This window comes from Zeugodacus cucurbitae, chromosome 4 (genome assembly GCF_028554725.1).
Source record: "Zeugodacus cucurbitae isolate PBARC_wt_2022May chromosome 4, idZeuCucr1.2, whole genome shotgun sequence".
NCBI lineage: Eukaryota > Metazoa > Arthropoda > Insecta > Diptera > Tephritidae > Zeugodacus > Zeugodacus cucurbitae.
In genome coordinates this window covers 47,796,474-47,814,481 of record NC_071669.1, presented here as the reverse complement: position 1 = coordinate 47,814,481, position 18,008 = coordinate 47,796,474, and the positions used below count along the sequence as shown (strand labels likewise).

General features: G+C 35.1%; 2 protein-coding genes across 3 annotated transcripts in view; both read right to left on the bottom strand.

Moving 5' to 3' along the window:
• The window catches only part of LOC105220982 (glucose transporter type 1), a 58,178-nt gene extending 53,133 nt beyond the window's left edge, over positions 1–5,045 (bottom strand). Inside the window, 1 exon segment of the mRNA XM_054228396.1 lies at positions 4,904–5,045. Coding sequence (XP_054084371.1) covers positions 4,904–4,948 — 45 coding nt within the window. The 5' untranslated portion in view covers positions 4,949–5,045.
• LOC128921296 (uncharacterized) overlaps positions 1–18,008 on the bottom strand; it is a 99,285-nt gene that overhangs the window by 32,926 nt on the left and 48,351 nt on the right. For both annotated transcript variants that reach the window (XM_054228394.1, XM_054228395.1), the window contains exons 3-5: positions 9,979–10,137; positions 6,630–6,752; positions 4,904–5,081 (exon numbers count right to left, since the gene is read on the bottom strand). In XM_054228394.1, the coding sequence (XP_054084369.1) occupies positions 4,904–5,081; positions 6,630–6,752; positions 9,979–10,120 (443 nt within the window). In that variant the 5' untranslated portion in view covers positions 10,121–10,137. The remainder of the gene's footprint in view (positions 1–4,903; positions 5,082–6,629; positions 6,753–9,978; positions 10,138–18,008) is intronic.

The following is an 18,008-nucleotide window of genomic DNA, read 5'->3' as shown; positions in this document are numbered from 1 at the left end:
TTTTATTTATGAGCGATGAAGAAAAAACAGACTTTGTTATGCAACAGTAAAAAAATTTAAATAATGGCCAAAACCAAAAAAAATTTATTAATAAAAAATAATAAGAAAAACTGTAAAATAAAATTATAATAATTATAAAATGAACCAATAATAATAATGAGATCGAAGATAACAATAAATTTAACACATTGTAGTGAAGCAAAGTGCTAGCTTTCGGTGTTTACTTAAAACCATTATAATGAAAATTCTAACGCCTCCAATTATACTAAAACTGATTTCAAAATTTCTATTCATCTTTAATAATTTTTTTTCTGGGAATAATTTATGTAAATTTATTAAAATGCAGTAGTGTAGCTCCTTGAAATATTCGCAAAACTTAATTAGAGCTTTCTCGACGTGCTTCACACTAACCTTACACAAGCGACATGATTTAGAACACATTTGTATCATACTTCCTCCAAATCTACTCATCTATTTCACATTTTTCTACAATCCTGTCGTTGGAATACCACCAATTTTATGTCACTTTATATACGATTTTCAAAGAAAAGTATATTCGAAGAGTGCTTGTTGCTTTAGTTGGAAGATGTTTAAAAGCTTTTAATATGACTAAATTGCGTTAGGAGCTTTTGAGATAAAATTTAAATATGATTACTCACTCTACTTCAATGAGTCTTGAGTTTTTCTATGGAAAGAGCTTTTAAGCTCTTGAGAGAAGCTTTTATAGCGGTTTCTACCATTTGAAAAGATAATCTGTTTTACGAGATTCAACGCTAGATTTAATGGACATTTAATTGTATGCGAACTGGACTTAAAGTACTCAGATGAAATTCCATTAGAAGCTTTTACCAACGGAGCTTTTGTGGTCGACGAAAATTCCTCTTAGCTGTATCCTCCGCGCGGCTGTCGACTGGGCAATGGGTGGCGCAGCTTGCACTGTCGCGGACTCATGCTACACACTTGGCAGTGGTGGCAGGCGTCATCCAGCAAGGCCGGCATAGTTCTCCATTCTTTGGCGGAGAGGTAAAAAGCGCTGGGGGGAGAGGAACCCAAAAACTCACAATGGAGGACAATAAGGAAGAAAAGCGGGCTGGGATATCAGCACAACGTCAGTGGGAGATGAGGTTCCTATCACCGGCGGACCCCACGAATTCAAAAGTTGTGTCGCCAGCGGCCACTCCTTCTGGTGGTTGTAGTACTACTGCCAAGCCAGTCTTAAAGCGCATAGGTACCACAGTCCTCCATGATTCGGACCAAGTAAGTGCTGTAAGCATAAACGCGGAAAAAGAAAAAGAGCTTCTTCGCTCTCCTGGACAGTCGATCGTGGACCAACCCTGGCAACAAGAGAGGGTCCGGAAGAATCCAAGCAAGGAAGGGTTGAAGGCCAAGGCAAGATACAAAGCGGTGGTCAGAATATGCTACCGACTCGAGGGCAAGTCCAACCTGAAGGAAGATGAGGTGCAACGGTTGCTTGGGCCAGACCTTGATTTGGCGGTGATGAACGGCGGGGTCCATTTTGCAACACGAATCGAAGTGAGGAACATATAGCTGAAAAGAGGCAGCGCTCGACGGAGATCGAACCAACGGGCAAAGCCACGGCGGCAGCCAGTGATATTAAAAAACGACAACTCAACGACACTCATTGAAAATGGCAAGGGGTTCATAGCTTTTAGTAAAGTATTAAGCAATTAGAGCATGTATCAGCTTGCATTGAGAGCTAGAGTATATATTTTAGAGATAATAGAAAAATAAGTTATCTAAGCTGTCATCATTCCCTTTTTAAAGCTAATGAAGTCGCTTTATATTCCCATTTTATGTTTCATACTATACACTAATGAGAATAATGCTCTCCCACTCTTTCTAATTTGCTTTTATTTGAAAAACATGGTATTATTAACTCTCCAAAACATTTCCAAATTATTTTCAATGTGCAATGAAAAAAAAAACAATTTTCATTTTTGCCAAATTCCGAACAAATTGACCCACTAATTGGCGAGTGTCAACTTTGTCGTTGCCAAACTAATCACGACAATGCTATCAAATTTTAATCAGTGGCGCAAATATTTCGCAAATCGCTCTGTAAAATGCAAATAATGCCAAGCCATTTGTATATTTCGAAAGTTGTTTGTTTTTCGAAAAATACATTTATTTTGTTGCTTTTTTTGGTGCATTTCGCCGAATAAAGCTAAAATATTTATTAGTTTATATCGGTTTCACAATAAATAACCAAATAATGGCGTATTTGTTTTATGCCATTTCATTGTTGTTGGTTTTGATGTGTTTTCGGCTATCGAATTTGGCTGGACGCATAAATTAATTACAAAGCAAATAATTTGCAATACAAATGGCACCAAATACGTATGTATAGTATGTGCTTACGTCACGCACAAATTGCACGCGCTTCACATATACTCACATGCATATGTATATGTGTGTGTTTGAGTAATTTGTGTGCGGTGTTGGCGAAATGCAGTTAAGTAATTGCATTTGGATTTCGGTTGTGTGAAAATAAATCACACCAACAAATGCTTATCAACTGGCAACGCTGACTGCTCAAATCCAATAAATCGCACTTTAAATTATTGGTAGTCAGATAATTCGCTTTTAATCATTAAATACTTTAAGTGCTAAATAGTACTTTTCCAATTAGAAATGCTTCACTAAGCTTTCGAGGGTTATTTAAATGCGAGCATACTCGAGTGGTTAAAGCTGCCATTTGATTGGCTGTTGAAGTGCATGGTTGCATTTTTCGTGCGCGAATTGATGTTCGTAATTTGGTAGAGCAGAGATGTATTTTTCAATCAAGTATTATCCAAGAGATTATTTGATTTCGTGTAAAATTTCCATTTTTGTGTAAACCCCTATAAAAAGGGGCTTTAAAAAATTGAAAAGAGCTCAAGAACGCAATTTAAAGTTTGACAACACCTTCAAAATCGATTTGTTTTGTAACTTCCGATATACAAGTTCAAGATCATTGCTAGTGAGAGAACCCTCAGTTGGAGAATTTCTCGCTTCTCTCTGAGACAAATTCATTTGCCTATAGCTGAAAATCTATTGACCTTAGTACATTGGGAAAGTACTCTGAGGTCAGTGGCGGATCCAGAAAAATTTTTTGGGGGGGTTTTACGAAAAGTTTTATTACTCAACGTATTTTTAATATAGCAGTTCCCTCGCGAAAATTCAGTTATTACAAGACACGTTTTTTTATTTTTTTTTTTTTGTTATTTTCCCAAAGTACGAATTTGACGCTAAAAAAGCTCGAGAAACTGTTCAGAACAAAACTTTCTTGCGGAGGTGAAAATGTGGAAACAGCGAACTTCAGGCAAGCATTTTCGGAATGCTCTCGAAGCTTTAGAAGCAGTGAACAAAACGTCTTTTGGGAATTTTTTCAAGATTTTACACATATTGGCGTTATTGCCTGTTTCAATAGCATTACCGGAAGTTTTTCAAATTCAAGATAGACTTAATGGTCTAGCATCAATGAATATTCATAGGGATATTGATCTGTCAGTTGATGAAATACTAGAAGAATTCTTTCGGAAACCAAGGAAAATATAACATGGAATGTGAGATCCCGTGTAATCCTCAATTAATCAATGAGCTTAATTAATAATGAGCATATATTTTTTTCCGAGTTTAGGGGGTGTTTTAATACCAAACCCCCCTCCCCCTCGTGGATCCGCCACTGTCTGAGGTGTATTTTTCTCTTATACGGACCTAGATCAGTAAATAATTTGAAATATAGTGACCAAGTACTTTGTACACCAATTGAGTCAGTTTTTTTATTATTTAGTGCTCCAAATTAGTTAGATTTTTGTTTGGAGTTTATACTCAAAGCAAATGAGTAGCACATCACAGTCAGCGATCAATCGGGGTAAGTTTCTTTTAAATTATGCTCGAAGAAAATGAGTGAGTTTTAATTTTTTTACTCGAAATAATAAGTATCAAGGCAGGAAAAGTTTGTCATATATAAATTAAGTACTCCAAGCTACAACGCAGTGAGCCTTATGAAAATTATGTTCGAAGAAAATTAGAAACAAGACAGAATTTAATTTTAACTAAGAGTGGAAAGTACAAATGGAGTGAGTTTTTTAAGTTTTATACTCGAAGAGAATAAGACAAAAACTCAAATATTACACAAACTTTGGATAGACCAATGAAAAGACAGTGAGATTTTTTGGTTATAAAACTCATCAATTCTAAGTTCCAGAACATTTTGTTACTTAGTCCAGCAGAAAAAAAGGTTGTGGACATCTAGATCTACTCGATGGATTTCTGAAATCCTCGGAGTTATTAGAGATTTGCGGAGATTCGAACCCTCTATATCAAGTTCGAAAAAGATAAATTTATTTTAGCCGAAAACTTTGATTCTAAAATAATCAATCTTAAGGGTTGTTTGTATTCGTGACCACACTAGATCTGGATAAATATTTTTTACTAAGTTGCTTAAAAAACCTAACCTAAATTAATCTAACTCTATTTGAAATGAATAATTTTATCTGATCTTAGTAATTGTTTGTTTTGAGATTCTGCACAGCTAGATTGAGAGTTCTGTAATTTATACTAATCCCTAACCAACTCGCACTTAATTACTTATATTTTTTTGAATAAACAAAGTAATACAAAATACCAAAAAATAATATATAATTAATACATATTTACAGTGATGACACCACAAAGAAAGGGAAAAAAACGATATGCATGTAAAATGAAAGATGAAAGCTGATGAATTGCTGTTAAATATAGTACAGACGTGGACGCCAGTAAATACACACGAATGTTATGCGAACGTAAATAAGTAAAAATACGAGTATAAATAATGTGAGAATGCGTGAGAGTGAGTCTAAAAGTGATGGCAATAAATAGAATAGAAAGGAGTGGTGATTTCGGTTTGTCTACATACTCGAGAAGCAGTTGGCGCAGTGTTGCTTCGTCTTCGCCATGACATCTCAGTCGTGATTCACGATTTTCATTGCGTTCGCTGTTGTTGCCGTGTTGTCGGGTGCGTTTTGGCGCGTAACTGAAGGAATGACGATAAAAACGGCCACCATTATTTACGTTGCCACCACGATGGTGTGCGTCTGTTGAAGAGAATGAAAGAAAGTAAAGAACCCGCTGATAAAGCCGATGCGTCGATAACACATTGCAAATTGTTTGTATTTATGTGTGTGTATTTATGTGTGGGTGCGTAGGTGTGAAAATGTAATGAATCAGATGGCAAAATAATGATGCATCATGTGTGAGAGTGTGTGTGAGGATAAGTGTATGTAGATAAGATTTAAAGGACGGTTGAGTATGGCAATTAGTTTAATGAAAACTCATTTGTTAATAGACGAAGTTCTGTAGCTATGAGAGTGTGTGGATGGCTTAAGATACATATTTATATATTATTTTTGTAAAGGGTATTCACTATAATAAATGTTTTTAAAAGCTATTTTTGAGCCTTAACTAATAATAAAAATGCCTTAAAAATATTATATAAAAATTTATTTTTTCATATCAAGTTGATTTTATGAAATGTAATGCTTCAATAAAAATTCAATATTATATTTCAATTAAAATAAAATATATCTTTAAATGTTCTCTGAGATGAAACAACCATATTCGCTGTGGAAAACTGGTGGAGAGTTCAGCGTAGTGAGGGCTACGCCTATTGAAATATATATCTTGAATTATTCAGTTTAAAACTAAAAGAGTTTGCCACAAAAAATGTAAAGAGGTTGCCACCTTTGGAAATTTAGTTTGAGAATTTAAATATGAAACTTATGAAACATGAATGTCAAACCAAATGCTTTTAAGTAAACAATACTATAATAAAAATAGCGTATAGAAATTTTGGAGCGAGGTTGCCTTTAAAAAAAACAGTCAAAAGCGTTTACTTAAATAAATGAACACAGCATTAAGCATTTCAAACTTAAGAGTTTAAGTAAGCTTGAATGGAAAAATTTTAAATTCTTTGAATTAGGTTGCCACCTGTTAAAAATATTAATTCAATAAATTCCAAAGGATTTACAAATTATAGCAATATGGGTGTCAAACTAAAGAGGTTGAAGAATGCTTACAATTAAATAATATTAAAAGAAGAGTTGCCACTTTGTTTAATTTTATACAATTGACTGATTTTTTCATAATTAAATTGATGAAGTACATAAAATTTTGCAATAAGGCCCACTTATGCTAAAGAAATTGGAGAATTATTTATATTAATAATTGTTTTCAATAGAGTTGCCAACTAAAAAAATATTTAAAAAAATTAATATGTGAATTTTGGTTATTAAAACGTTGTGAAGATATCTTGTGATATTATTCTATTTTATTGGATACATAAGTAATACTGATCTTATGAAGTTTGACTCCTCATATTGATAGATGTGTTGGTAAAGTTATATAAATTATATATTTGATGGTTCGCTTAAATTGTAGAAATGCTTGCTTACTTTAAACCAATTATAAATTAATAAGTTCATCTTCTACCTCTTTTTTCATTTTTCATATTAATCCATTTTAAGAAATTATACTCTTTTTTGAATTAAAAATTAGCAATAATTCATATTTACATATGTAGTGAATACCCCTTCTGTAACTGTTTATATAAATTAAATAAATGTTTTACATTAAATTTCACTCACCTTCTGGTCGCAGGCGTACTGGCGGTGAGGTCAGCTTGAGTGTAGTTGTTGTTCTTGTTGCAGGCGGGGTCTTACGTCGACCACCAAAAACATAATCGTAAGAGTCTTCGCTCAAATTGGACACTATATATGCGAATGCGAATGTGAATGTTCGAAATATACATACATACAAGGAATTTGTAGCGCATTTAACAAATATTGCAAGAGCAAACGAACAGAAGTACTCAAAATAAAATGCGTTCAAAGCAAAGAAAAAAAATTAAAAATATTTTTTTTTAATATAAATTTTTTATGAAATAAATACTAAACTGCTTGTATACTCACTCTACGAAAACATAATCAACGATAAAGCCACACGACAATAATTTAATATTTTTTTTTCGAAAATAAATATTTTTTTATACATTTTTGTTTTGTTTTTTTGTTGTTTTTTTAACACAAATATTTAACATAATTGTTGTAGTTGTCATAAATTTAGCGTTTTAATTTATTGATATATATGGTATATATATAAGTTGTGTATTTGTAATAAATCATTTTTTTGTTATTTATATTTTTATGTTTTTTTTTATTGTTGTAGTATAACCAACGCGCAGAAAAAAACACAGAAAAGAAATAGAGAACGAGTAATTTGATTTGTGGTTAGCATTTTCGAAGCTTAGTAGCAGACAATAAATAGTTATTTTTTCTTTTTTTTCTTTTCTTATACTTGTATAACAGTTATGTATCCTTAAGAGTTTTTGATATGCATGTGGTAAATACAATCAAAATGTGTGGGGAAAATACATATAGATTTGGTGAACAAGTAAAGAAAAGCACAAAAAACTTCAATAACAACTTCATACGTTTTTAGCGAACGCGCAAGCATTAAACGGTTATGAAGTGAAAAAATACACAAAAATTTAGTTTAAAGCGCAAAAATCAGTTTGCAACTGCGCTGTTGTGGCAGCTGCTTTCAAAAATATTGCAAGTCAAAAACAATTAAAGTGATTTTTTTTATAGAACACAGAGATACAAGATTGTGCAATGAAGTATTTTTTTATTTACTGTTTAGAACAAGCAAGCATTACTTTTGATTTTATGTTTTCCATGACATTTAATGACAGTGAAAAATATTTGGAAATCACCTCAAAATATCAAAAAGGTGAGAGATATGTGGGATGATCAGATTATAGTCCGGCTTTTGTTTGTTTGTGTGAAATATACAATATGTGTGCGTGTAAAATAAAGACTCAATGGCGTATACGGAACTTACAGGCCGATAGTTCGACTACCGGGGCGTATACGCAACTTCATGTCTAATGTGTGTGTGAAAAAAATAACTGAAAAATAAATATTTGTGTCGTACTCTATAAATTATAATTAAGAATATATTTTTATTTTTTATTTTTTGGTTTTTAGAAAGTTGATTTTCTATATAAATAATATTTGGAACCTCTATGATTTTTTATATCATTTTCTACATAATTCCAAACAGCATATTCTGGGATATTCAAGCTAGTTGTATTTGTAACTGATTTTTATTGTATAAACTATTTTGCAACACTTAAATCGCAAAAAAAAAGATTAAAAAGTAAATACTGGATGAGACACACTAAGCTCATTTATGGTAGTTTCAAAACTTCTAAGAAGAATAAACATGTTTTGGGGAGAATTGAGTAGAAAACATGCTAAGGGATCGTTTGATAAAACGACAAAGTGTGATTTTTTTTAGAAATTTTCTGATGACTCAAATCTTTATAGTATATGTCCTGAGTTTAAGCTGATTATCTGAGTCGTTTGAATTTCCAGTCGATGATAAATCTAATTCTGAGACTATACAGTATCTGTTAGAAACAACCAGGAAGCTCCACTTATAATTTTCATAATTACTTACTTACACAGATAACCCCTTTTCTTAACAGACTACCAATTCAAGAAAAAATGTACACTGTCTCAGGGCCAAAAAATAAAGCAACAGAGCAATATGGAAGTGTTTTAAAAGAGTCATAGTTTCAGGTTCAGAGAACCAAAGTAGCAGTGGTCTCAAGGAAGTAGTTTCAAGACTTACTAAGACCACTAAAAGAACTATGCAGGTCTGAGTGCTTAAATAGTGCTCAAAATGCTCAATTAAATGCGGATCTTTATAGCCTTTTCGGAGTTAATTGATCAATTAACCAGCCTTCATTCGAGTAAAGCGCTCATTTAGATCGTTTTAACATACAAAAGACAAATTTTATTTTACTACATTAATTCTTAATCGAATACAAATCGAGTTCGAATTGGAATGCAACTCTACGTTAGTTGTCCAATTGGGTTATTGATAAATTAACAATCAGCTGATGAATCTTACCAACTTCTTGCAAAAACAAATATGTATAACAGCTCAATATCGTTAATCGTTAATCGAGTAGCCGGCAATGCGAATTGAAAATACTGGTTTCCAATTATAATCTTAATGTACTAAATTTATTAGGCTGTTCAAAAAGGCTATTAGTTATTTTCGTATTTCTGTCTTTATAATATCATAAGCTGTGCTAAAAAAATTAATTGGAATGCAGTTTAAATTTTTAGGATGATGTTACGAGAACTTGTCAGCCCTTGAGTTAATTATCTTTAATGGTATTATTAAATTAAACAAATTGATATTTGAAACTTTACAACTTTTATAAGATTTTAGAGGGCATTTTATGTGTTGCACATTAATGTAGAATCCCAACCTATGAAAAAATTAAATAGGCGGATACTAGTATATAGTGGATACAGTGGCATCAAAAAGTAAACACATTATTGTCTATGAATGATGGTATATATACAAAATATAAAACAGCCAATAAATATGATTTTTGGTGTATGTTTATATGTAGGTCGAATGATATGTTGAAAAATATATAAGCAACATTAAAACACATCAATATATTATAGAACACCAATTAGCGAAGATATATAAAAACAACGAAAAAGACTAAACTAAAGGAACAAGATTACATAACCTCTAAATAAACTAATAAGGAAGGCAACTAAAGCAAAAAACCGGAAAGTCATTCAAGAAACTAGTAAGAAGGGGATAACCAAAATATTCATTAGCAAAAATCTAAACAAAAGGGAAGCTAACAAAAATAGTTAAGCACAAAAGCTTTTAAAATGAAAGAACCACTACTGAAAATTATCAAAAACAACAAAAAAAAAAATATATAAAGCAGGAATCTACTAAAAAACCAAAATTACATCAAGAAATTTTCACATTAAAAAATCAAGAACACTCAAAAATCGAATTGCATGCCCAAATAATCCATCCAAGCAGGACATTGTCAGATGATGGATATTGGTGCTGGGTGATATAGTAAATGTCATCAAATATTTAGCACACCTGGAAAAACCGTTAGCGGTTGAAGCACTTGTGTTGAACGCAGTGGCGGTGGCAGCGGCGGCAATTGTCCGAATGGATCCTGGCCGTTCGAAATGGAAGACGATGGTGGTGAGATCATCGATATATCACCGCTAGTCGCCATTTCATAATTGCGGCCAGCTGAAAGTAATCGTGTGGAAAGAGCAAAGAAATGGCAAGTGATTTTTATTATTAATTGCATAAACATTTGTTGTTGTAATTCAGTTGAATAACAAACTAAAGAGAAAGCACAACGTGAAACCAAAAATTGGAAAACAAAATCAGAAAATGTAATAATAATTGAGAAATAGTTACCAACGCAAAATTACTATTTGAAGACCCATTAGCTTTATTGCACATTTTTAATTTAGAATAAATCACATCCTAAGCTAGAGAGACTACAACTTTTCAAGGTCCCAAACTCCGAGTATGGAGACCTCAATACCATTAGTTGCCTTGTGAATCCAAATATCAATAATTCTCGAAGGTGTGTTATTGATATTAAGATAAGAATATGTCCTTGTGATAAAAATTAATAAAATCGAGCCAATAATTTCTCTAGCCCCCATATAACTGTTTTAGGATTATCAAAACCCCTGTCAACATGAAAGAAAATATTTGTGAAATTAAGTTAAACTAAAATATAATTTATCATCTAAGCGAAGTTCTTCAATCGACTGATCGACTTCGCCGAGTCCCGAAATATGGTCATCTGTAGTACTAGATTCCAGCATAAGAAAATCCATCAAGCTACTTGGCTGTCCCCCTATCGAATCAAGCGCAACCAGATCGATCATGTTGTGATAGATGGACGACATGTCTCCAGTGTTTTTGACGTGCGTACGCTTCGTGGTCCCAACATCGACTCGGACCACTATCTTGTAGCAGCTAAGATACGCACCCGCCTCGGTGCAGCAAAGCGCTCACGTCAACAAACACAATGAAGGTTCAACCAACAGCCGAACGATTTTCTACTCGACTTGCACTCCTGGACTTTGGGAGCACTCATCAGCATCTCGTTATAAGGGAACTGTGGGACGGCATATTAAGCTCCTTACGTACAGCTGCAACCGAAAATACTGACTTTCGGAAATGTCAAAAAACAGCTGGTATGATGAGGATTGTCGTCTCGCAGTGGAAAGAAAACAGACTGCCTATCTCGCAATGTTGTGATCGACCGCAACATGTGCGGGATGGGATTGATACTGGGAGCTGAAGAGAGAACTGAGACAAATTTGCAGATCGAAAGTGCTCCAGCTCTGAAAGTGTTCGATGCAGTACCCGCTAGTGAAAGCCGAGGGAGAGGGAGACCTCCATTCCGATGGAAGGACCAGGTGGAGAAGGACCTGGCTTAACTTGGTATTACCAATTGGTGCCAAACTGCCAAAAGAAGGCATGCGTGGCGCGCTGTTGTAGAGTTGGCTATAACCGCATAAGTGGTGTCGACGCCAGTCAAGAAGAAGAAGAAAATATAATTAATCATCAAGGGGATCATAATCATAGCGGGTCGTTACACTTACAAAACCTCTTCAGATTTGACTAACTTATCACAGCTGTCACGCATATCAGTTTTATACAACACTTTGGACTTAAGTTCTTTTTAAAGACACTTTACTTGCGTGATGAAGGAAACCATAAAGTAATCACACAAGACTAAGACCGATTTGCATGCTGCCAACCAAATGCTTATAATTTCATAAATTTGTACTTCCGGCTGCCACGCGGCGTCATGTCAACGCCACCGCAGCTTTCCGTATAAAATTCTTTGCGGCATTTGCTACCTGCGGGCCATTAAGTCGCGTCTTGCACGTTTTGCAGCGCGCATTTATTGAAAGGGATAAAATCGTTTTAGATGATTTTGATTTGAAATGAACTTGAAGCCATAAAAAGCCCATTAGTGACATGGCAAATACTCGCTGCTATGGACGCTTATGGAAACGTGCAACAACAACAATATAAACAAATATATGCAAATATTTGCGAGCGATTACGCATTCGACTACATATGTGTTTGCATGTGAGAGTGTGTGTGTATGTTCAAATGAGATTTTCTGCAAGTACTAAGTTATGCAGTTAAGCACATGCGTAGCTCCCTGTGGCAAGCACCAGGTGTGTTCCTCTGTGTATGTGTGTACGTTGTAACCGCAGCACCACTTTTCCACAACATTAACGCAAATTGCAAAGGATAAAAATTCAAAATCCCCCATTGAATTTGAATTGGAATTCCACGCATCATTTTGCTTCACGCACATGCACACACTGGCATGCCACATAGCACAGACGTGTATGCAAGCGCAGCATTTAAAGTTGACTTTTTTTTACTTTTACTAAACGTTTATCGATTCAGAGGCAGACAGGAGCGGCTATTGAATACGCCAAAAATTTAAAAAACTGTACGCATATGGTTTCGCATACGAATACAAATTGACTTGACAAAAAAACTGGAAAAAAGGTCGTTTGCACATTAGGGTGATTTGTTGTAAGTGATTTCGTATATGTTAAGCTTAGTCGGAGTATCAAATGGTTTCGAAAAAAAACCAGAAATTCTGTTTTCAAGATATTCTACTACATTTAAAAGAAAGATAAAAAGAGTCCAAAATATATATATTTTATATTTTGTTAATATTTTAAAGAAAACTTTTGGACAATCTTGTGAAAAGACAAATTTGTGGTTGTTGACTAAATTAGTGCGAAGTTGCTTCATATTTGACAATGAAAATTTGGTGTCATTTGTCATTATTTATGATGTAGTGGGAACACATTAACATCGATATTGAAATATTTTCATTTTAGCTGTTTTTCACCATCAGAAAATTATGACAAAAAATTATTTATAATAACTAAATTAATAGTTTTAGTTCACTATACGTCAATAAAATAGGTAAGTAGGTGGCTTGGTAGCCATGAGAAGATTGTTGCTAATATAGCCGTAGTCAGTATGCTTGTCATAGTCAGTAGGTTGTCAAAACGAAATATCCACCTGTCAAGTATAAACGGATAATTGCTTTCAATAATATAAATGTATCCCAACACTAACTAGGGAAACTAACTTCTAAATGCGCCTCTTTTCAACATTAAATGCACTGAAGTAACATATAAGATTGTCAAGCTTTCATACATCAGTCTTATAAATGCAAGAAATACATTTAGACATTATCAAATCACTGTGAGCAACAACTTGAAATGATAGAAATCAAAGTGGTGTGAAAACTTCATTTAGGAACTCTAGAGGTCACTTACAGTGAATGTCAAATGCGATCTTTATTAATAAAAATAAACTTTATTGAGTGTTATAATGAAGAAATAATATTGCAGAGCAATTTGCAGTATCCATAGATTAAGACAGTCTTTCACAGCTCTTTCGAGGTGCTCTTTACATAGATTTAGCTTTATATGGAATAGCTCTAAGGTAGATTCTAACTTTACCGAGACAAATTCTTCTTTCACAAACAAATTTGAGAAAATAGGCCTACTTATATTAGTCTCTCTTCGATCAATTATCTTGTACTATATATTTTTCGATCTATCAATATAACATCCTTTTAAGTCAAATATTATATATAGTATATAAATTTATTATTTATTGTTTTTACAAAGGTCTTTACGAACAAAAATTTAACCAATTTTGTTGACTATCCATCTTTGCTGTTCTTGCTTGGCGGTAGTATAAATTAGGTTCAGGTTTGATTATGTCAAATTCAATGACACTAAATTGGCAATCGTTTAATTTCTATGACAGATGTTTCTATTTGCAAGTAGAAACACTAACCCAAGTAGTATGACAAACTGTTCCATAAAATGCCATTATAATTAAATAACAACCAATAAAAATAGTTAGCTTATGATTGCCAGTAAATTTGACATAATGTAAACCGCTCATAATAAAATGACTCTATTAAAAGGTAAAGCCTTTGTAAGCTTGAGTGTTCAGAAGTAATGTATTAAGGTTGTAAGGAGTATTATTTACTTATGTAAACGACCTTTAAGGAAGACATTAAAGAGAGAAACATGTCGATAATAATGACAGAATTTTGACATGACTGTCTTATGTATTTATTACTAAGTCTGTAAAGAATGTGAATATGAGTATTTGGACAAAATATTTAAACAATATTGTCAACATATATTTCCTACTGTTCAATAGAAAATTCCTTCAAAACAACCCTTTTACTACTATTAAAAAATGTGCTTTATACACACATATATTCCTAGACATATGTGTATACACAGTCTGCTTGCTCTCTTTAAAAGCCATTTGCGGTACTTTTTTTTTTATTGGGCGTGGCTTTGAACGCATTGCCAAAAATTAAAATAACAAAAAAAAAACGGCAATAAAAACAAATTCTATTGCAATAACTGCGCATTAGCGGTCGTATAGATTGGCGGTTGCGGCGGTTGAAGCAGATCAAATGTGTGGCACTGAAGCAGGTGAAGTTGATAGTGCCAAAAACCGGGTCACGTTGGTCTATTGGCACATTTTCAGCACATTTATAGCGAATATGATCAGTGTGTGTGTGTGTGTCTAGAGAACGACTGGCATGCGTGTGTTTCACAATTTTATATATAAGCCAAAATATAAATGCGTATGTGTGTGTGTCTATGTGTTTGGGGCGAGTAATTTATGTGAGAAGCGCTCCGTTTGGTTTTCATATCATTTTTGAATTCAAAGCCATTTCAAGCATGAAAGGGTTCATGCTAACTGCATATGTGTTGGCCAGCTAACGCTCATATCATATAGACTGTATTTTATGATCCTTTTTGTAACTTTTTTGTGCTTTTTTTGGTTTTGTTTCATTTTAGCAGACCGTTTTGCACTCGTTAAAAATCACAAAAATGCAAAGCATTCACCCACATATTGCGGCGCTAAAAATACGAGTGCGAACATAAAAATCGAGCAAAAACAATAACAACGCACAATATAAACCAGGCCAAACAGGCAGGCTGACGCAAATATTCTCCCAACCACACACACACACACACATATTGTCAGAAATGCTTGTGGCCACTATGAAACGCACTCAATCACTCCCACCGGACATTGAACGGCTGGCTGGTGTAATCACATATGTATAAGTATACGCACGTGTGTACTCTTCCTCCCTCACTCCCTCACTCCCTATCTATCTCTCTATATAGTATGTGTGTCAGTGTTTTGTGGTCTTCAAAACACGTTTATGCCATATTTAACTTAAAAATTATTGGTTTGTGGCAACGACCTCATTGTTATTGCAGCAACGTTACCTTTCGTTCGTTTTACACTTGGCTACAAAGTGCTCCACTGCGTATGCGTTATATTTGAAGCATTTTAATGTTTTTGGTAACATGTAAAAATATATTCAACGACGCGTGTGTGTTAAAATATTCCGTTAAACTCTGTTATAAATACTTAAGTTATAAATTACATTTTTAGAGCGCCGTGGGAAGGCCAAAAAAAACACAAAGGTAAGTTCATCATACGCCCCGTCAAATGGTTAGAAGAGTTCGGGTGATTGAAATGAATATGAGAATGGGATATTTTAAAGATTATTACTTTGAAGACTATGCAATGCGAATCTTAAATATGCAGTGAGGGTCTCGCGATCGCCTTGCTATGGCTTAATATCTTAAACTTTAAAGGAATTTGTATTTAAGTGTTTGATAGACAACAACAACTTCAAAGTATCGACATGCTTGTTTTCGTGATTTCGGTTATGAACTTAGGTACATATATAGGTATATATATATATATTTGGCGTAGGAACCGCTTTAAGCGATTATAGCCGAATCCACCAGAGCGCGCCACTCATTCCTCCTTTTTGCTTTTTGGCGCCAACTGGAAACACCAAGTGAAGCCAGGTCACTTTGCACTTGGTCTTTCCACCGGAGTGGAGGTCGTCCTCTTCCGCGGCTTCCTCCAGCGGGTACTGCATCGAATACTTTCAGAGCTGGAGTGTTTTCTTCCATCCGTACAACATGACCTAGCCAGCGTAGCCGCTGTCTTTTTATTCGCTAAACTATGTCAATGTCGTCGTATAAATCGTACAGCTCATCGTTCCATCGTCTGCGGTATTCGCCGTTGCCAATGTTTAGAGGACCATAAATCTTGCGCAAAACCTTTCTCTCGAAAACCCCAAGAGTCGTCTCATCGGATGTTGTCATCGTCCACGCTTCAGCGCCATACATCAGGACGGGCATAATGAGCGACTTATAGAGTTTGATTTTGGTTCGTCGAGAGAGGACTTTACTTTTCAATTGCCTACTCAGTCCATAGTAGCACCTGTTGGCAAGAGTGATTCTGCGTTGGATTTCAAGGCTGACATTATTATCGGTGTTAATGTTGGTTCCTAGGTATACGAAATTATCTACAACTTCAAAGTTATGACTGTCAACAGTGACGTGGGAGCCAAGACGCGAGTGCGCTGACTGTTTGTTTGATGACAGGAGATATTTCGTCTTGGCCTCATTCACCACCAGACCCATACGCTTCGCTTCTTTATCTAGTCTGGAAAACGCAGAACAAACGGCGCGGTTGTTGCTTCCGATGATATCAATATCATCGGCATACGCCAGGAGCTGTACACTCTTGTAGAAGATTGTACCCTCTCTATTTAGTTCTGCAGCTCGTATTATTTTTTCCAGCAATAGATTGAAGAAGTCGCACGATAGTGAGTCACCCTGTCTGAAGCCTCGTTTGGTATCGAACGGCTCGGAGAGGTCCTTCCCGATCCTGACGGAGCTTTTGGTGTTGCTCAACGTCAGCTTACATAGCCGTATTAGTTTTGCAGGGATACCAAATTCAGACATCGCGGCATAAAGGCAGCTCCTTTTCGTGCTATCGAGCTTTAAAATCGATAAAAATATGGTGAGTATCGATTCTTCTCTCTCGGGTCTTTTCCAAGATTTGGCGCATGGTGAATATCTGGTCCATTGTGGATTTTCCAGGTCTAAAGCCACACTGATAAGGTCCAATCAGTTCGTTGACGGTGGGCTTTAGTCTTTCACACAATACGCTCGACAAAACCTTATATGCGATATTGAGGAGACTTATACCACGGTAGTTGGCGCAGATTGTGGGGTCTCCCTTCTTTTGGATTGGGCAGAGCACACTAAGATTCCAATCGTCAGGCATATTCTACAAAGAACCAACCATATTCTACAAAGAAGCTGAGGCATGCACCTTATCAGTTCTTCGCCGCCGTATTTGAATAGCTCGGCCGGTAATCCATCGGCCCCCGCCGCTTTGTTGTTCTTCAAGCGGGTAATTGCTATTCGAATTTCTTCATGGTCGGGTAATGGAACATCTATTCCATCGTCATCGATTGGGGAATCGTGTTCGCCATCTCCTGGTGTTGTACTTTCACTGCCATTGAGCAGGTCGGAGAAGTGTTCCCTCCATAATCCCAGTGTGCTCTGGACATCCGTTACCAGATTACCTTCTCGGTCCCTACATGATAATGCTCCGGTCTTGAAACCTTCTGTTAATCGCCTCATCTTTTCATAAAATTTTTGAGCATTACCCATGTCGGCCAGCTTTTCAAGCTTTTCATACTCACGCATTTCGGCCTCTTTCTTTTTACATCTGCAAATGCGTCTCGCTTCCCTCTTCAGTTCTCGATATCTATCCCACCCCGAACGTGTTGTGGTCGATCGCAAGTAGTCAGAAGAAATGCCGACTTTTATTTATAAAAAATTAGGTCGTAATTCAAATAAATATAGAAGTAATATTATTTCTCATTGAATGCTAACAACATTGGAAAATATATCAAAATTCGGTCTCAAGTCAGTGTGGAGCTCAACCTGTTATTTCTTATTCGACGTGAAGCCTATCCTAAATATTTTTTATAGAGTTAAATAACTATTTATGCATACCAAGGGTCGTTTTTGATACCCAAATGGTGCCATGACTTATAAAAATTCTACGTAGAAGAAAATTAATCCATCCTTAACGACAAATTTGGCATCCGGCGACTTTTCTTTTTCCACAGTCCCATTACCTTACGAAAGCGTCATGGGTTAGTTTACTTGGAGTCGAG